The 21,228-nt window shown below is 38.7% G+C and overlaps 1 protein-coding gene across 7 annotated transcripts in view; it reads left to right on the top strand.

Annotated features, from left to right (window-relative positions):
* The window catches only part of BOLL (boule homolog, RNA binding protein), a 34,373-nt gene extending 16,824 nt beyond the window's left edge, over positions 1 to 17,549 (top strand). For 4 of the 7 annotated variants that reach the window (XM_079980343.1, XM_079980349.1, XM_079980347.1 and 1 more), the window contains exons 6-11: positions 917 to 1,044; positions 1,929 to 2,000; positions 3,080 to 3,127; positions 4,087 to 4,215; positions 8,693 to 8,788; positions 13,782 to 17,549. In XM_079980343.1, coding sequence (XP_079836469.1) covers positions 917 to 1,044; positions 1,929 to 2,000; positions 3,080 to 3,127; positions 4,087 to 4,215; positions 8,693 to 8,788; positions 13,782 to 13,940 — 632 coding nt within the window. In that variant the 3' untranslated portion in view covers positions 13,941 to 17,549. Of the gene's footprint in view, positions 1 to 916; positions 1,045 to 1,928; positions 2,001 to 3,079; positions 3,128 to 4,086; positions 4,216 to 7,839; positions 8,475 to 8,692; positions 8,789 to 12,436; positions 12,476 to 13,781 lie in introns of those variants that run through there. The other 3 variants (XM_079980344.1, XM_079980346.1, XM_079980345.1) reach the window with 3 other exon arrangements.
* Positions 17,550 to 21,228: the final 3,679 nt, after the last annotated feature.

Genomic DNA, 21,228 nt, shown 5'->3' with positions numbered 1-21,228 from the left:
ACAGAATGATTCTTATTATTCTTAATATTAAATTGCAGTGAGTTGAAATTTTCTGTTAACACATTTTGCGATTTAGAGGGAAATTCTGATGTTGTAATTTGAGGGGATTAGGATGGGGTGGAAATGCTTCTCTGCTCTGTGTTGATGGGGGACATGTCTGACCCAGAGCCCACAGTCACATTTGTGGAAAGTTTTGTAAGCGTAGAGCTGTAGGACCAGAAATGGGACATATTGGAGATGCCCTTTGGTTTGCTTGATCCAACACCATTAATTCCTCTGAGAGGCCCCAGGATTGGATCTCTCAACTACAACAGCCTGGAGCTGGCATAGTTAATCCCTCCAATCAATTATTATAGTTAAGTGAATTGGTTTCTTACCCCAAAAACTAATAAGTGAAAATTAAACAAAAGAACTGCCAAGATAAAAAGAAGAAGATCCAAGCATGCACACGTTTCCTACCTTGGCCAGCACAAGCCAGCAGGGCCTTGAAAATGGTGGAAACGTCTGCTTCGCTCCCTCCCACCCACATCCCAGTTAAAATTGCTCTACTCTTAATTGATAAAGTATATTTACAAGCATCATAGCTTGGATCCTAGAAGTGTGTGTGCTGTGTTCTGCTCACAGAATCGAGTTTTTCTGCCTCTCTTCCCATTGCAGTTCTCTGCATCCTTCAAAAAGCCACTTGTTAAGAGTCGGCCCCCCACCCCTCATCGCGTTAGTGTGCTATGGAGAGCTGTAACTGCAACCTAAGAAATTTGCATAGGTTTAAGAGCTCTCAGTGTGCAAGTAGAAGTGCTTTCTGCTCTCTTGGGTTCAAGTGGTCTGTTGGATCCAAGCCCATATGTATTAGAATTTTTTTTTAAGGATAGAATGCAAAGTACCTGTGAGTTTTCAATTTTGTTACTGCTTATTTTAGGATCCAGTATAATGCCAGCAGCTGGAACAATGTACTTGACTACTTCAACTGGATATCCATACACATATCATAATGGTGTAGCTTATTTTCATACTCCAGAGGTTACTTCTGTTCCACAGCCATGGCCTGTACGTAATTTCTTTTGTTCTGAGACAATGCTGATGTGCTAGTAGTTGTTTGGGTCTGTTATTGTTAAATTTTGGAAATTAAAGCTAATTGTCTTCTCTGAATAGCTATCAGCACAAATTTATATAGTATACATTGTTGCCTTTCTAACTGTGCGACCTTGTTCCATACCTCTGTTGTAAGCAGCTTTTGTGAAAAGTGCAACTCTACTGTCCAGTAACAACTAAAAAGCATATTTATTCAAAGGGTGCAGTATATTCCCCTGAATATAAAAAAGCAACTGAGGGAGTCAGCAGGAATAACTATGAAAAAGAATTTGGATGGGCAAGCAAATGGCAAATGCATGCAACACAGAATTGTAGCCATTCTATGGGCCCTTGTAACTTTGATTAAAAAATAATAATCATAGGAATGATCCTAGCCTGATTCTCCATAGGATTTCAAAGAATCATAGAATTGTAGAGTTGGAAGGGACCACAAGGGTCATCTAGTCGACCCTCTGCAATGCAGAAATCATTTGCCCAATGTAGGGCTTGAATTTACGACCCTGAGATTACTGACAGTTTTGTGTGTGCAGTATCCCACTCCAAATTCACTTTGCGTAGGTTTGCGGCGTTTGGGAGCCAAGCCGTTCCAGTACCAAGGTGCACTGTACTGTGGTTAACTATGAAAAGTGTATTGAAGGGGAATATGTTTTGGAGGATAAAGGAGGATAGATAGCAAAAGCCCGAATGGCACTTCTGATCTGTGACTTAATGTAAATGATTTGTTTGTTTGTTTATAATTTAGTGTTTTAGTGTATTGCTTAAAATGTATTTCTTAGTAGTATATTAATAATTCTTTGGACAACTCAGTAAGATTCTAATTGCTGTTCTCTTTTTTAAAGTCACGTTCTATTTCTAGTTCTCCTGTGATGGTAGCTCAGCCTGTTTATCAACAACCTACATATCATTATCAGGTAAAAAAATAAATGATGCTTTTGGCTACTTTATGGCAGCATAGGAGAGGAAATTGTGCTTCATAGTTTAATTGACTTCATAGTTGTTTGTTTGTTTGTTTGTTTGTTTGTTTGTTTGTATGTTTTACCACTCTATCCTAAAAAAAAAATCTTAAGTGGTTTACAGTAATATTTATATTTAACAAAAAAATATTTTCAGAAACCATAAACTAACCATTATGGAAAGATGTATTCTTAATTGAAGCAGGCTCAGTAGTACAGTGGTACCTCAGTTTAAGAACAGCCCTGTTTACGAACTATTTGGTTTACGAACTCCGCAAAACCGGAAGTAGTTTCCCAGTTTGCGAACTTTACCTCAGTCTAAGAAAGGAAGCTGAACAGTGGAAGAGCACCGGTGGTGGGAGGCCTCATTAGGGAAAGCGCACCTTGGTTTAAGTACAGTTTCGGTTTAAGAATGGACTTCTGGAACGGGTTAAATTCGTAAACCGAGGTACCGCTATAGATGGACAGCCAGTGTATATATTTTAACAATGGTGTCAAATGGAATCTTTGAATGTTGAATTGGAAGGGACATGTTCTTGGCCATGTGCCCCCATCAGCAGTCTGCTCCCCACCCCCCATTCTGCATCAGCTGGATCTTCTGAACCAGGCACAAGGGCACACTGCAGTAATTCAACCTTTAGGTTACCAACTCAAGAACTACTGTGGTTAGATTATCCCTGTCCAGGAGCAGTCCTAGCTGATGAACCAAAGCTGGTAAAAGCCACAGAGGACACTTGGGCCTCTGGTGACATAAATGTATCCAGAAGTACCCACAAGCTAGGCACTTTCTGCTTCAGAGTACAAGCTCAGCCAGAACAGGTAACCTGCCCATGTCCTGAACATAGGAACCAAAGATGATTCAACTATTATATGTTATTAAAGAAAGAAAGATTGACAATATGTCCACCTTAGCGTTTATTGTATTTAACTCTGCTTTATTGCAGTTAATGTCTTCAGCGTATATTTTATTTTACAAACAGTAAATGAGGAATTTGGAGTCTATTTTTTTAGCATACTGTTGTTTTCAATTACCACAGGCTCCTGCGCAGTGTCTTCCAGGACAATGGCAGTGGAGTATTCCACAGGTAAATTATATTCAGTCTCCATAATCTGTTTGTTTATTTATAACATTTATATTGCACCCTTCCTCTAGTTTAAGGCAGTATAAATAGTCCCCTTTCCTCCACTACTATCCTTAGAACAATTATGTAAGATTAGATTAGGGCTGTAGTAACTGGCCAGAGGTGAGTAGCCTTTGTGGCTGGGATTTGTGATATGGATTTAAACCTATTATACCATACTACTCTCTGTTGGTTTGAGGTATACACTTCATGATGCCACGTGATATACTGATTGCTCCTGGCGAACATGCAGGTCCAGACTTAATGGAATGAAATGGACTTTTAATTCAGCAGGGGGATACTGCTGGTGGATGGGAGGGGGAGGAGTAATTTTTTGCTGTTTTCATGGGGTTGCAGCCCCTTACCATTCCTGAGAGCGGGGCTCCCTCAGCCCTCAGAGAGTGAAAGTGAAGAGGCAAAAGTCTGCCTATAGGAGCATCCCCTGAGTGGAATGCTGCTCAGGGAATATTCCTGTTGGCAGAAGCGAAGTGTGGGTACAAGCCAGTAAATTCACATCCTAGAAATTTCAAAATTATACAGTTTCAAAATATTGCCTTCAGTAGATTCATTACATTACCTCAGGTATTAGCTGGGACTGTTTTTGGCGCATAGTCCTAATTACTTGCTTGTAGAATTTTGGGAGGAGGGAATGTGATGGAGAAGGAAGAGACAAACTCTTTGAGTAAGCTAGAATTCAATTCAAACTGGAAACAAGTTATGATTCAAATGCATGCACACTTTTTAGAACACATGGCTTTGTAAGTGTCAATGCTAAGAGTACATCCAGGGGGAGAGCATTCCACTTAAATAATAGTTATCATATTTGCATTGAAATCATATATTACATTTTTTCTTCTTCTTTAGCTTGAATTCGTCTAACAATTGAATTTGTCATATGCAAAACAATGTTTTCTCTTTTTTAGTCTCCTGCCTCTCCCACCTCATTCTTTTATCTACATCCTTCTGAAATTACTTACCAGCCCCTGGAGATTGCGCAGGATGGTGGATGTGTCGCTCCTCCTCTTTCCCTAATGGAAGCTGCAGTTCCAGAGGTACTTATACTCAGAAAAAGTATTTGTAGGCTGCATCTGCTCTACCTATTTAATTATTTGTAGATAATTTGATAAGATTGCATAGAGAATGTATGAAGAAAGAATTTGCTATAATCAAACATTTTAGAAATCTGTGGGGTATCTTTCAATGAGGGCTGTGTGCTAGGGGGGCATTCATAGACTGAGTATTCTCCATTCACATATGAGAGAAAGTAATTAGCAGTACTAATTAATTGAGTATACTACAGTGACACTTACCCCTTCAGTAGTCTCACTGAATGTAGTAGTCCCTTTATTTTATCTTACAGAATTTTGAGGGAACAGTTTGGAAATAAAGCCCACTTCTATCAGTATAGCTCTGGTCTTTTATCAGTTCAGTATTGCATAGTCCTGATCTCATATCAGTTTTGTAGGGTGCTTCCAGACAGGTGCCTTATATCACAAAAAGGTTATACAGTAAAAGGCACTTCTGCCTGTCCTCCATGCCAGTGGGTGGAGCTTGTCAGATTGTATCTGGGTTGGGGCTTTTCTGTCTCTCCCCTCAGTCATTCCTCTCTTGTTCTCCACTACCTTTTCCCATTCTGGGCATGTGAGCAGATATTTCTGTATCTGTGTGCATTCACCTTTAAAAATACTATCTGAGAAGTGGTGCAAGAGCAAATGTTGTACAGCTATGAGTTGAGTTTTTGATAGGTATTTCAATAATCCCCCTTCATTCCTGCTGCCAACATCAGATAATGTTTATCTGAACACACCCCTAGTGTAACCAAATAATAGGCATGTGGTGTAATACAATTAATTAATCAATTAATTAATTAATCTTCCTTTATTTTATTTGTTACTTTATTATATGTACAACAATGCCTACTATAATACTGGTTCTTTACTAATCAGCTAACCCTGCTACACATTCATCACCAACTCACACACCATCTACCAGGCCCTCCCAACACCACTCTCAACAGCAGACTGTCTCTCCAGCAACCCTTAAACTCCCTTTCAGAACTCCCACCCAATCACCACTCATTCTCTCCCACTCTTGATAACATTTAATTCCTCTAATTTACCGTACTTGACATTCACCTTGGGTACTCTATGCATACATGTGCTTACAATATTATGTACGAAAGCACCAATCTCACAAGGTCTACATTAAATTGCTGTATTAATCTTTTTAAAAAAGTCTGATGCATATATTGCAATGTACTCCAGCATAATCCTTCACATGTACTATGTGGAAATCTTGAAATAAGAGTTCCTCTGCAGTGGGTTAGTGGAAGTAGACACATTTACATTGGTTGGATCTAGACACAGCCAAGAAGCACTTCAATTAAACGCATTGCAAACTTTGTGCAGTCATACATTGGAAGTCAAATGGAATCCATTCCGGAATTTCGACTTCCAAAACATTCAGAAACCAAGGTGTGGCTTCCAATTGGCTACAGGAAGCTCCTGCAGCCAATCGGAAGCCGCGGAACCTGCATGGGACATTCGGGTTCCAAAGAGCGTTCGCAAACTGGAACACTCACTTCCGGGTTTGGGAGCGAGTTCGACTCGCAAGGTGTTTGACTTCCGAGGTACGACTGTGAGAAATTGTATTGGCAAAAACGGAACTCCACAGCACCATCTGGTGTCATAGTGTTATAATGCATATAAAACGCTTTTTCTAGCTGAGTCCATTGTTTTGGCTGCTAGAAACAAAATAGCTAACTTACGCTCATGTGAGGAGCCAGTAGAAATAGGGGTGCACTGATAGAGCCATCCACTGAAACATCATCCCACACATGACAAACTGCCCGCCCTAAAAATCCAGATGAGCAGTAACCATGGATGGATAATAGGTTATTTTTACTTCTGAGTTTTTGTGTTGAAATCTAGTTTAGATGTAAAAAGTATGCATTGGCATTTTGATGGCAATGACATCATGTGGATGCTGTAAAAATATGTCATCCACAATCCGTCTGGAAGCAATCTTAGTTTTGCTACTGTTTGACAGAACCCAGTAAACTAGCTTTTTTATTATATGCTATTAAATTCAGTTTGGGTTCTGCAAACATAGGCAGTATATTCCTGGCTGACATTAGAAATCCCATTCACCACCAATGCTCATTGAAGCATTTGAAGGATCAAAATAATAATAATAACAGTAAAATGTATTATTAATTAATTAATTATTACTTTCACAACCCAGCTTTACATTTCATGTGGAGTTATGTGTCCTCTATTATGATGGTCTCATTTATGAGGTGAAGCCCTTAGTCTTGAAACTTGGTTTTAAAAATGTCACATAGAGAGAAATGTACAAATGTCCTACTTTCAAATTTTTAAAGTAATCAGGATGTCTTGACTGCAGTTTGACATCTAGCAGGACATAAAATTTAACTCATACTGAACAGCAAACCAGCACAGAATGGTCAAACCCACACATATTAGTATAGCTAAATTTATATAAGTGTATGCATATGCATGCATGCACAATAGTGGCATTCAAGCAGGCATGGAGGCTTCCATCAGTGGAAAACCCTAATGTAGAATCAAGTGGAAGGTTTTCCTGACCATGATTTGAGAAGTCGAGAAGATCCCAGTTAACTAAGGTGTTTGGTAGTTTCATTCTCCCATTCAAATTGTTGCATGCCACTCCAATCTCCAACCGGTGTAGGATTCTAGGGTTCCAGGTGCTTACTCGGGGTTTGGTTTCCTCGGAATTAGGGACGGCGGAAACTGTGGTGTCTTTATGATATATGGTTTATTTACACATATATACAACCTGAGCCTACAATAGAGGGGCTCAGAGCATCAACACTGCAGAACGTATTATTCCCCCAATAGCCACAGCCTTGAATTCAAGCAGAAATCAGACATGGCTCTCACTCAGGCTTCTGTCTGCTTCTGGCTCCCAGCTTACCCCCCTAACTCTGGTTTTTGTCCTTCTAATTACTAGCCAGGTGGGGGGGCACCCAGCCAGGTGGGGGGGGTCTACCCACTTACCCTCTGACACAGAGCAACCTCCTTTCTTATATTAACAACCCATACTTAGGACCATTATGGCCCTTGGCTGGCTAACTCAACAATGGGATATTCCATTCGATTCCAACCATTTTTGGAGCCAGGAATTAGAAGGGACTCAGCCATACAGCCTAAATCCTGCCCCTAAACTCTCAACTATGAATAGAGATAAATAGGAACCCTGATATCTTAGCAAGTTAAACATATTTTTTTAAATAAAAAATAGAAAAGAAGAGAGTATAAATATAGCTGGCCCCATAAAAGTTAAGGCGTACATGGAGTATGAAGTGCTTCAGGTTTGCTAAGTTTAACAAATATTTCAAACAGCTGCTGGACTCCACAGTAACCCTGCTGACTCCGGAGGGTTAAAAATAAATAACTTAATCATTCATTTCTCATCTACTTTCTGTAGAGTTAAAATGGGAGACACATAATCTGCAAAGAACCTTGAGTGCCAGTAGGCATAGAAGGGGCACAGGCAATCTTTAGTCAAGATATGTTAGCTCAATAAGTACCAGAAATCAAGCTAAATTGGGGGCGGGGGCCACTGTACAGTAGGGATGGAAGGCTCTGTCAATTTCAGTTCTCATTTTCTCATTTCTCTAATCTTCATTTCAGTTCTCCACGTTTCTGCATCAGTTTGAGAAAATCCTCATGAAAATTCTTCAGCATTTAATTTCTCCTAATAAACATATTTTGTATACATGTTTGACTAATATACACATTTTGCAAGCAATTTTTCTAATATAATGCATTTTAACCTGCTGTTTTCACTAATATATAATTTTATGCACACTTTTTCCTAATATATGCATTTTTTATAAACGTTGAGAGAACTGCATCGCAAAATGTGGATAGGTGTTACTTTCTTAGGGTGGCTGGGTTTTGGTTCTTACATTGTTTCAGAAAGTGCAAATTGGATTGATTCGTTTTTAATGCAAAAGCAAGCAAATTTCTTCCCAGCCCGTTGTGCAGTAGATGGGCCAAAATTCTATAGATATATTGACAACTTTATAACTTGCAAACCAAAGAATAAGATTTCCCCCTTGCATCATACATTATATACATTTAGCACTGCCAGTTCTGCATTATTACATGCTTCCACTAATTATTTAAATATACTGTGGATCTCTTCCAGTCATTTTGAACCTTCCTGGCCCCAAATCAGGTAAAAAGGTGTCTGTAGTAGCCCTAACATCTAACCTACAACAAGCAGAAGTCAGAATCAGGTCCGCACCTTTACATCTATTCTGGGGGGGGGGGGGAGACTGGAAATTTGCATGTAAACAATTAGCCCAAGGTCAGTTGGGTTCTTGGATAACTAACCTAACATTAAAAAGCAGTTCTGAAATGATGGTATGAAAATTGCTTTCTGTGCACATTTTTCCTGTTTATGCTATTTTTAATATATACTTGTTTGGTAAATATATTTGTTTGTAAATATGTTTTTCAATATTCATTTGTTTACCAGCCATATTCTGATCATGGAGTTCAAGCATATCACCAAGTTTATGCTCAAAGTGCCATAGCCATGTCAGCCCCTGTGATGCAGCCTGAGTCTGTTAAAGTAAGGTCTATAACCTTTTTCTTTGGGGGCGTGTTTTAGCTGATGGGGACACAATTCAAGTTGGATTGGGAGGTGATAGTGTGAGAAAGGCATAAAATACCCTTTCCCTTGCAAAAGTATAGGCATACTTAGTTTTATTTTATTTATTTTTTTGTAAATAACATTGAGCTTTTGGAAAGGTGAGGTAAAATAGATTAAATAATTAACAAAAAACGAAAATCTTTTGCCACTTTATGTTGTTCTTTTTCTGACTTTACACTTGAAATTCTTTGAAACATTAGATGTTGGAGTAGATACTTAGTATATAGCATAGTCACAAAAATATTTCCAGTAGAGGGTGCTACAGTACTAAATGACATCACCAACAAAATTCAGTAGGAGCTAATCAGTAACAAGCTATGAAAAATAATAATCATAGAAATGTTTCAATGAATTACAAATTCTATTTTCCTTTTCTATATTTTCTTTTATTTTTCAAAAAATTAATTATCTGACATTGTTGCTAATTGTGTGAATGGTGACATTAGCAGTAGCAGCCGGTGAGGTGGAATGAAAGCAGTGGGGGGGCAGGTGTCCTCATGGCCATCAACAGCTGCCTCTGCTGTAACTTTGTGGTGTCTTGCCGATAAGGGCAGAGGGTGCCTGTACTTTCCACTGCCTGCTATTGCTTTGGGTGAATATTTGGTGTGTAGTTAAGCCTGGCAGAAACTATTAAAAGACATTAGTCTACTGCAGAAGAAAGAGTTGCTCTCCCTTAGTTGTTTTAGTTAGATTTGTAAAATCATTTTGTAAAAGTTATATCACGATGTCTTATTTTTTTCACTTCCCTATTTATGTTGCAGTATATACTCTTAGCAAAGTGTAAAGGAATTTGTCCTTCAAAATCAGTCCAAATTAAGCTAATTAGCTGTACGCATACTTGCTTTGGGCTAGACTCATTATAGGCAGAAATAGAGCTAACAATTTCAATGCAGGTTTTTTTTAACTTCCTGAAATAATGCTACACACTGCTCTGCTTACTTATGGTATTGTACTGTACAGTACAATTGCATCATGCAGAGAGGTTATGTTCTGGGGGTGGCACTTAAACCCCAACCCCCCCCCCCACATGACCATCTTTACCTTTAAGAAATTTACAGGGCTGTCCAAGTTCTCACAAGAGCCTCCCAAAGCCCTGTTAGCAAGCCCAAGAGCTTAAAAGCTCTTTCCATGCCAGGAAAAAGGAAAAACCAGGGCAGAACAAGGTTTTAAGCTCTCCATTTTGCATGCAGTTAATTTGCGGTATTTCAACCAGCCAGCTTTCAACCACAAAGTTGAAATCATGCAAGACACCATTGTACTGTAGTTCTTTTCCCCTTTATTTCAGGCTTAAAAAATACTAGCTGTAGTTAGCTGCATTTAGAGCTTGGGTTCTTTTCCTCTCCTTTGACCTTAATGAATGGGCTACATAGCCTTCTGAGACTAGAACAAGGAGTAAGAACCCTAGCCAGACATGCAATTGAATCTGTGATTATGTGCATTTTTGCTTTCCTCCTTCTGTGGAGTATGTCTTCCAATGCAGAATTGTGCATCTACCATACTTTAGAAACTTGCATATTTTTATTAATATAGCTGTCTGCATGTACAGCTCTGAGTATGGAAAAGTTCTGAAGCTTGGCTGACCAGTGCTATAGCAGATGGTTTACAGGGTGTGCATAGAATCATAGACTTGGAAGGGACCCTGAGGATCATCTAGTCCAATCCCCTGCAATGCAGGAACGTATATTCCTGCTTAGATTTTTGTGTTTTGCTGCTGCTGCTGAGGCAACAGGAAATTTGGTTTTGTGGCTGCTAAGCAGATTCTTTTTCCTTTTCACTAGTTAGAATTCATTAATAAAGCAAGCTATTGAGTAGTTGTGTTCCCTCATATATTTTCATTTGGGAATCCTGTAGACCTCTGAAAATTGGGTAGGCATGATGTGCCCAACCCAGTATTAATCACAGATGAAGAGGCATACTCAGTGCAACATCATGCATCAGCCCTTGGTACTGTGACTGCTGAGCTTTGAACTTCTTCAAGTCCCAAATGTCAGAGGTGGGGGGAAACAGCTCATTGGAAATACTCTCTTGTCTCTAACTGAACTCCTTGTGATTTCCCCCCATGCCACAATTCTTGGAGAGGGGAGGAAAACCTGATATAAATGCAATGCTATTTAGAAAGGGAACGCTTAAAATTAATGAGCTGATTTCTAGAGATGAGGAAAAAACATAGAGAAGGAAATGGCTAGAAAGCAGTCTACATAGGCCACAACTTGCTAGACTAGCTGTGCAATAGGCCATCCACACCTGAGAAAATGGCACATCCATTGAGTTTTCAAAGTCAGATTTTCTGAGCTCTGAATGAGAGGCAGGTGTGCATATTCCCTGGAAAAGTGAGCGAAGAAAATGTGGCAGTTCCACAGTAAATGCAAAGTGTGGAAGCAGCCCAAGTGACAATCTGTCAAGGAACTGAGAGGACAGAAATTCTCTACACCATGAAAACTGCATGTCTGAAAGATGACTAAGCTAGAACCCTACTATCTAATATCCAGTATTCAATATGTTGGGAGCTTTAGCGCCTTCCCTTTTATGCCCACCTGGGCAACTCTGGTATATGGTATCCAGTCTGGGCTGCATGTTCGTGTGTTTTCAGCCCTTTTAGAGAATGGAGTGCCTTGATTCTTGAATGCATAGCATCACAAGCCAGTAATTTCTTTTAAATAAGATTAAGCCTAACATTTGTTATCTAGGGATGTGCCTTTTTAAACAACAAATATGCAACTAACCAGGACCTATTATTTCAACTTAAATGTGTTATAAAGCTAATGAACATGCGTACCAATATCTTCTAAATGTCCTACAGCTCACATACCATTGCCACCCAAATTCGCCAGAAATCCACCCATCCCTGGTTATATCCTGACAGATTATAATTATTTGGCTTCAAATAAATTCAGCATTGTGTTTGGACCCAAAACTAACAAACTTCTCCAATGAAGAATCTCCAATATTATAGAATGTAGTTGCTACATCTGGGCATTTCAGTAGGAATGGGGATCCAATGGGCTCTTTTCATGGAGCTGGATAGCATGTCCCTGAATCTTGACATCCCACTGCTAGCCCTAGTATGTCACGAGTGCTTCCTTGCCTTCCATAATTCATGTTCACAGAGACACCTGGAACTAGAAATGGGCAGCAGCATAATGTAAGAGCGACAGACTGGAGTTTATGCCTTAATCTAAACCAGGGAACCTTTGGCCTTCTAGATGCTATAGGCTCAGACATGTTGGCTTCTGTCTCTTGTTTTATCTGCAGTTATTTGCTCAAACAACAGTTTTCTGTGACTTACCTTGGAGTAGATTACAAGATGGATTTAGAAAATCCACCCCTCCCCAGTTTTCAAAATGAATCACAGTATATATAGCTCAGTTGGGGTGAGGAGTCTCCAGCCTCCCAGTTGGGCCTCTAGGTCTAAAACAAATGGAGAAACCTTGAAATAAACAGGATAAGCTTCACACGCTCACTTAGGAATGTAAAGTGAACAAAGTCAACACTAAAGAATATTCAGATAGCAATTGATCATACTGTTTCTGTCTAATAACTAACAAGGTGGAGTTAATTTATTCTCAGGGTTTGGAGATGCTGATGCAGTACTTCTAGGAGTGATAGGTATGCTACAGTATTTTCAATACCAGTTCATCAACCTGGGTATTGTTCATCAACCTGTATTTTTTTCCCACCCAGTTATGTGCAATTCTAAAAGACTTGGGTAATCTCTTTCCCTTAGATTAGAACAAGACACATTCCTTTGAAACCTCAGCATTGTTCAGATAGTTCCAGGCTGATGAATCTTCCTTGTGACCTCTGTGATTACTTCCAGATAAGTACTGGGGACAGAGGAGAGATATATATTTTCTAATAAAAATTGTAACCCATTCCCCCCCCCCAAGAAGAGTCGCCCAAAGTGGCTAACAACAAATATAAAAATAAGCGGCAGACAATGCAACTGATTTAATAAAGTGTCTCGTAAGATTTAGCAATGGTTGGGATTTTAGAAGCATTGTCTTTCTGCACAATGCACACACATTGCAATAATCCTTTCTAGGAGCAATGAACATGAGTGACCATGGCTGGGTCTGACTGCCCAAAGAACAGGAAATCAGAAATTAGTCATGCTTTAATGCCATTAAAAACAGTGGGAATTAAGTTAGACGTCTCATTAGTTTCAGTGTGGCTAAAATAGGACTAGTTTCCTCTGGAATACGTGACTTAACCCAGATAGTACTGGGACTACCTTGACTTTACTGAAGCTACCTGAGAGCCTAGGAATTTCATGGTTGTAAAAAAAGAGAGAGGTGATTTCAACTTCTTTCAGAAGCTGCTGTTCATGAATCTGATTTGTAGGAGACTGTTCTTGGCACAAGACTAATTGAGAAGAACGATGTAGTATGTAACATGCTGAAAATCAAGTGTAGGGATTTGCATACATGTACTAATTATTTGTGGATAAATAGAAAATTTTGCATAATTGACACTTGGTAATTCACATTTAACCAGAGTGATCACCTAAGACTGATGGGTTTGCTGATCAAACAGAAAATTCTTTGAAATTATTTTCCCTCAGGAAATTGAAAACAATCAAGAGCAAATTTGCTTTATTATGGTATAACTCCATAATCTTCAACAATTCCATGGGAAAACCAACGTGCCAGAGTTTCTTTTAGTGCTTTTTTAAGTCGGGTGGGAAATAGTTTTATATAGTCTTGTTGTTGCTGTTACTGTTTTAATTAAATAGATTTGTGTACCACTCTTTATCCAAAGATCCCAGTTTAGGTCACATGTGGTCATTTTGTGTTGTAAATTAATTCCTTCCTTTGCAGACTTTGTTTATATATTTAGCAGAACTGTCATATACCTGCTTAAAATGTATTGTAATAAACTGCTATTTTGAAATGTAGTTTTTTCTTCTTTATAGGAAGCCAGGATACATTCTGTAAGAAGAAATTTTTCTCATCCTTCTTCTATGAGTTTAAAGCCTCGTTATGCACGAAGTCCTCACTTTCATCCTAGAAAAGATTACAGATCAGATGACACAGTGCTCACTACTTCTTCCTCTACAGACACTGTTAAATAGCACCATAGTTATACTTAATAGCTAATATGAAGGTGTGTGATTTTGTAGCTCCTAATGTATATTGAATACTGGTAAGTCAAAATGTCCTTGCTTTTTTGTAAGGTGTTTAAAGACCTTGCACTTGTAAACATAAATCGTTTACTCTTAGTAAACATAAATTGCAGGATAAAATCATGGTTACCTTTATCAATTGGTATTCTTATATGGTGACAGACTTGTAATTGAGAAATATTCAGGCTATACATGTGCTGTTTATTATGCCATTTAAAACTAGCATATTAGTTTTGCAAACCAAACTTAAAATTCATTTTCATCTGATAGGTTACAAGAATGACTAAGTACAATATTAAAAAGCATTTTTGCTTGGTGGAAAACGCATGCTATGTTGGAATCCAAATATTTTATTTAACATTTGTATTTAAGCATATTTTTGGTTTTTTAAAAAATAATTTGGTGCAAATACTGTTTTACATATTGCAACTGAAATAAAATCAATCTTTTTTTTTTAGTTTATAAAAATCAAAAATAGTTACATCTGCTTATGTCCAAATAATTTTTTCTGATTTTTGTGACTGATACTGTTCTGAAGGATATAAAATACTACACACATTTTTGATACTATTTTGGATGTGCAAAAATACAAGCTTTGCATTAATAACATAATCTATTACAGTATTTGAAAACTTTCATTAAGCCTTTGTCTTCTCCCTGTGCAGGATCAAAATGAATCACTGCCTGTATCATGTCCTGAGGAGGAATACAATTATCCTCTTCTCCACAAGGATTAGAATTGTTTATTCCCTGCTTTTGTTTTACAAGCTTTTTGTTGTAATCTCTCAATTTATACTTATTCTGGCAGAATAAATATGCCTGCTGTATTGAAGCCTTTTTATCAAAGGTGAAGTCCAATTGTTTTTTTTTTTTAAAAAAAAGTCAGGTAAGGATTTCATAGAGTCAGTAATACTACGTCAGCAAGGTAGCATTTAAATAAATCTTTTAAGAACTACTGATACTGTCTTAACAGCAAACTGGAAATAAATAAACATTTAAATACAACCTTATTACCTGCTTCACCCACAGTGTACCTACCATTACACGTGGCTGGAGTTAGGATAAATTCAGACTTTTACTAAAAAAATACTTATTTTTCTAGTAACATGTTCACTCTTGAGTCTTTAAATAGGTTTGCACCTTTATAGAACATAAAAAGATCATATGCAAAAATAATTTATACCTTTTGTAAAAATGTTTGTGATAACCCAGCAACTATCAGATTTAAGTAGTTTTTATGTCAAGTATAAAGAACTTGAATGGTTGGGGGTTATCTGTTTAATGTTACTGTTTTTATATTTGCAGAGGTTTTAAAATATATCTGTATAAATGTGTTCACATCTATTGAAACTGCTTTATAACTGTGAAAGGATTTGCTCAGTTGTATATATCCTTGTAAACAATATAAAAGTAGCCAAGAAAAGGCCATGTGTTCTGTTACTATGGCATTATTTCTAAGTATATCATGAAACCATTGTATATAGCTTATTTCATCCAAGCAATCAGGATCAGTTTTGAATCTTTTGCTTGGGTTCCCATTTTTACTCAGTGTATTAGACTAAAAAAAGCATAGTTTTCTGAAAATATTTCAAAATTGAGATGTCCAAAGAATGTCTGGCATTTAGAACTGCAATTTAGAAAACAATGTCATTCATACTTGAAATCCTTTGTTCTTACTGCTTGCGTTATGGAGTTATTGATATTTATATCAGGTTAAATAATACCCAAGGCTTTCCATTTTAGTTAATTCATTTAAGAGAGCAATATAAACATCAGGATTAGATTTTTTTTAATCCCTGTTTGGCCAAGAGTAACTCAATACACACAAATATAGTAATAGAAAGAAATGTCTGATGCATAAACAGGTCCCTCCCTCATACCTATTTCTAAGGGGTTATAACAGAAGTAAGAAAGCTGTCTTCTACTCTTTGTATCTGTGGGCTGTTATCAAACCTTTTGAAATGCATGGATTTTTTTTTAATGCAACATTACATTATAGAATTTGGGCTAATACCTGGTCAACCATACTATCTTGAAGGCTAGTTGAATCTAATATATTCCTTCCCCCTTATTATGTTTCTCCATAGAAAAAATAGCTCCTGAGTCTAGTGTACTTACTAATTCACCTCATTTATATATTGAGGGTTAGCAAGCAAACATTAACAACACCGCTCTGTGTTGCAATCCTGATTTTAAAACTTTTATCTGGGATACATGAGAGAATCATATTTGCCATAGATTTAGAGATTGAATGAATTCTTTAAGTAATGTTTACGATCATAACTCCAAACGTATTTTAAGAAATAGGTGAAGAACTACCATAATGTTAATTAATACAGGACTTTTCCTATGACTGTTTTGAAATGTTCGAAAAATGTGAACACCAAATTGTTATTTGTGCTAGTGAACTGGGGAAAATTCACTTTAATCATCACATTGTCATTTGACATATCACTTTGCTATTTCTTTATGCTTTTTAACATACTCTATAATCCATGTAACAAAATAAACTACTCAACAAACTGCATTCTACTAATGATAGACAAAAGTAACAGAACACATGGCTTTGCATACAGACTTTCTACCTGTATTTTAGTATAGTTTTACAATGTAAGTTTATTGTAATATGTGTTAGTGTAAATGTTAGGGTAAAATGGTAGTTTTGGGACGCTCATACTGCACCAGCTTTTTAAGAAATGTAAATGTCACAAGCAAGATATTTGAAGAGATACATATACAAATATACTAAGACACTAGATTTTTTTAAATACACGGTAATTCCATATTACTGTGGAGCTCTGATTTTGAACATTGCTACAAGGTATAGCAGAAGAGTATTATTTTGTTTTGGGCTTCATTATTGGACAGTGTCGTTCAGAGCTTTTGGTGTGATAACAAAACACAGCTGTAAAATGGCACTTGAAAGCAGGATGTATCGTGGGGTATTCTTTAACATATTTTCAAAGGAATATAAGAGTTTACTTTTGCCATGGTAATAAGGAGTAGTTCATAAAAATGCTGATCATAAGTAGAATGTTTTTGCATTGTCATACAATTCTAGCTAAATTAACAGGGTACCAACATGGCTCCTTATGCATTTACTATAGTTCCTGCAACCTTAAGTAAGTTAAGATAAATGTACAGAAAGATGTTTTATCAATAATTTTATAGTACTTCAAAGTTTTACAAATTTGTTCGCTACTCATTTTTTGTTTAAGCTATGGGTATAATCCAGTCACACTGAAGGATTCTGTTAGGCTCAGTAGAGCCTTGATTTACACACATCGCAAACAAGCATGAGGCAAGGAAGCGGCGTTGTAGGCCTATGTATGGACTTTCCACTCAACCTAATGCCTTTTGCACAACCTCTACACACACAATGGAGAAAGCATGTCTCTATGAACTATTTGTGCAGGGGTACTAGGCCCACACTGGACTGGATTCTGCCATGAATGTATGATATACAGTAACAATATTGGTTCCTGTAGCTTGTACCATTTTTAAAAAGCCAATGGCTTTATAACAAAAGTTTCATCTAAATAAAGCATTCTTTATCTACTATTGGTAATGCAGATTCATTTTTTAGAAAACAATAGTGGCAACAAAATAAAAGCAAGTTAAGGGGGGTTTCATATAATACCTGATCATCAAGAAACAGAATCCTGCATAGAACTATTTTGAAGGTGTCGGGTCATGGAATAGTTTAGATCTTAATTATTCCAATTCAGGGGTATCCTAGAGGGAGGACAAAGAGGGGTCTTTGTTCCCCTTCTGGTGTTTCAGACCACATGGCCACATTAACTCTACCTGTGTATTGAGCAGCTATTGTTATAAACAATAAACTGGGCAATGTGTTGCTGTTTGATCTTAGTTGCTGCTGCTGTAGTAATAGGATGTAAAACGAAATTAACCACAAAACAGAGGTCCTTAAAATATCCTCTCCCCACCCCCACTGTTTAATCTTGAACAGAATTTCCAAGAGTAAGCCTTTAAACCTAGCTGAGAAACTCCTCTTCTCAAATAATTTTGTCCCTTTCCTGAAATGTCAAATGGCTCTCAGCTCCCCTTGTATACTATGGACAAAATTAATGGAATGCAATATAAGTTCAGGTGCCCCTCACCAGCTCCAGTTGTGCTATTGAATGCATGCCTTTAATTTGTTTCTGACCCAGCTACGTGAGAAGTTGAGGCAGTTGTGCACAGGAGGTCCTCAGTCCCCAGCGATACATAGGAAAGGTACTCAGCCTATAAGAATCCTCATCCGGTGTACCCAGTGACTCTAGTAGTTATCCTGACTCAAAGGAGCCTTCCACTAGCAAGTGAGGTGTTGTAGGCAAGGTGCAATAATGGCAAAATGCAATATCTAGACAGCATTTTGGCTCCTCAGGTACAATGGAAGAACTTAAATTTGCTTTGCTTTATATTTGAGGGCAGGGACGTGGGTGGCGCTGTGGGTTAAACCACAGAGCCTAGGACATGCCGATCAGAAGGTCGGTGGTTCAAATCCCTGCAACGGGGTGAACTCCTGTTGCTTGTTCCCTGCTCCTGCCAACCTAGCAGTTCGAAAGCACGCCAAAGTGCAAGTAGATAAATAAGTACCGCTCCGGCGGGAAGGTAAATGGCGTTTCCATGCGCTGCTCTGGTTCACCAGAAGCAGCTTAGTCATGCTGGCCACATGACCCGGAAGCTGTACGCCGGCTCCCTCTGCCAATAAAGCGAGATGAGCGCCACAACCCCAGAATCGGCCAAGACTGGACCTAATGGTCAGGGGTCCCTTTACCTTTTTATATTTGAGGGCAGTTGGTTCATCAACAAACATATGGGACATTTTGAATTGTTTTAATGCTGTAACCCACTCATCTGTTGTATGTGCAGCCTTTGAAACCTTCAGCACGTTCCTTGAGAGGGCAGTGTGTCCCATGGTGGGACACTCAACAGGTCACCCACTGCCTGGACAATTTTTTTTGTTTGTGGGAGCTGGTGAATCCAGAGGCTGCCAGGACCTGCTGGTGGCCGTCCAGTGGCTATATGACGACTTAAGAGGTAGGTCCTCGCTGCCCACAAAAAAGCTTAAGGGCCTTCAGGTAAGCTCATTTATTTGGGCCTCCGGGTAGACTCTGGTAGCTTCCTCAATCTCTTCCACTCCTGTTTGCCATGGTGGCGTTTAATGCTGTACATCTCCCATGGGTGCGTCCCAGCCGACTGGCAGCAAGAAACATCCCAGCGGCAAGGGCTGATGGAATGCAAGCCAGATCTTTGCCCTACTGCCATGCCAACCCTGCCTATCTGCTGTAAAACCAAAATTAAGTGGCCTGTTTCAGCCCACAAATGCCTATTCATTGTGCTTATTTCCACTGCTCCAACGAGCCTGGTACAGAATGATAAACTGATGGTGCAAAATGAGATTTTTAAAATCTCAATTTGACATGAAGACCAGGAACTAAAAATAACCCCTGTATGACTAGTTAAGCATTTTTGTTGTTGTTTAGTCGTGTCCGACTCCTTGTGACCCCATGGACCAGAGCACACCAGGCACTCCTGTCTTCCACTGCCTCCTGCAGTTTGGTCAAACTCATGCTGGTAGCTTCGAGAACACAGTCCAACCATCTCGTCCTCTGTCGTCCCCTTCTCCTTGCAGCCTCCATCTTTCCCAGCATCAGGGTCTTTTCCAGGGAGCCTTCTCTTCTCATGAGGTGGCCGAAGTATTAGAGCCTCAGCTTCACAATCTGTCCTTCCAGTGAGCACTCAGGGCTGATTTCCTTCAGAATGGATCAGTTTGGTCTTCTTGCAGTCCATGGGACTCTCAAGAGTCTCCTCCAGCACCAGAATTCAAAAGCATCAATTCTTCAGCGATTAGCCTTCTTTATGGTCCAGCTCTCACTTCCATACATCACTACTGGGAAAATCATAGCTTTAACTATACAGACCTTTGTCGGCAAGGTGATATCTCTGCTTTTTAAGATGCTGTCTAGGTTTGTCATTGCTTTTCTCCCAAGAAGCAAGCGTCTTAATTTCATGACTGCTGTCACCATCTGCAGTGATCATGGAACCCAAGAAAGTAAAATCTCTCACTGCCTCCATTTCTTCCCCTTCTATTTGCCAGGAGGTGATGGGCCCAGTGGCCATGATCTTAGTTTTTTTGATGTTGAGCTTCTATGGGAAATTTGGGCTGTTTGTTCTTACACAGCTGCCCCCAGTGCCTTTCTCTATCTCTGCAAGTCCAAAGAGAGAGAGAAAATTCCAGACAGTGTTAACTAATGGTTGTTTAGTCGTGTCCGACTCTTCGTGACCTCATGGACCAGAGCACGCCAGGCCCTCCTGTCTTCCACTGCCTCCCGCAGTTTGGTCAAACTCATGCTGGTAGCTTCAAGAACACTGTCCAACCATCTCATCCTCTGTCGTCCCCTTTTCCTTGTGCCCTCAACCTTTCCAAACATCAGGGTCTTTTACCTAATACTAATAATTTAATAATAATTTTATTATTTATACCTATAACTATAAATGTGTTGTCTTACTCTCAAGGAAACTTAAATAAGCTGTATAAAGAAATCATTCATAGACGGGTCAAAGTTGAAGCAACACATTTACTTGTAAGCGCTGGGATCATATAATCAGAATTGTAGAGTTGGAAGGTACCTTGAGGGTCATCTAGTTCAACCCCCTGCAATGCCGAAATCTCTAATGCTAGCTGCCAACTTGCAGGGGGCTTAAGACGCCTTTGAACAATGCAATTGATAAGATTGTGGCTTAGCTAGGCTGCAAGCCCTGAAGAAATGAAAACAAATACAGTGGTACCTCTGGTTACGTACTTAATTTGTTCCGGAGGTCCGTTCTTAACCTGAAACTGTTCTTAACCTGAAGCACCACTTTAGCTAATGGGGCCTCCCGCTGCTGCCACACCGCGCAATTTCTGTTCTCATCCTGAAGCAAAGTTCTTAACCCAAGGTATTATTTCTGGGTTAGCGGAGTCTGTAACCTGAAGCGTATGTAACCCGAGGTACCACTGTATAAGCAACTAGTTGAAAATCCACTCCTTTGCTCTTTGTTTGCAAAAAGCCCCTAAAATAGAAGTTTTAAGAATTAACTGTTAGCTTAACAGAAAGATTGCCATAGAGCTCTTTCTTGTATAATGTGAATCAAATCCCTCCTCTGGGTTTGCTATGATGTACATTTCATACTGTTTCTAAATGGGACCTATCGAAAGCAGAGAAGGTGCTTTTTAAATATTTTTTAACTT

This window comes from Podarcis cretensis, assembly GCF_951804945.1.
Source record: "Podarcis cretensis genome assembly, chromosome: 1".
NCBI lineage: Eukaryota > Metazoa > Chordata > Lepidosauria > Squamata > Lacertidae > Podarcis > Podarcis cretensis.
Note: the sequence above shows the minus strand (reverse complement) of the source record. Positions and strands in the feature narration are given on the sequence as shown.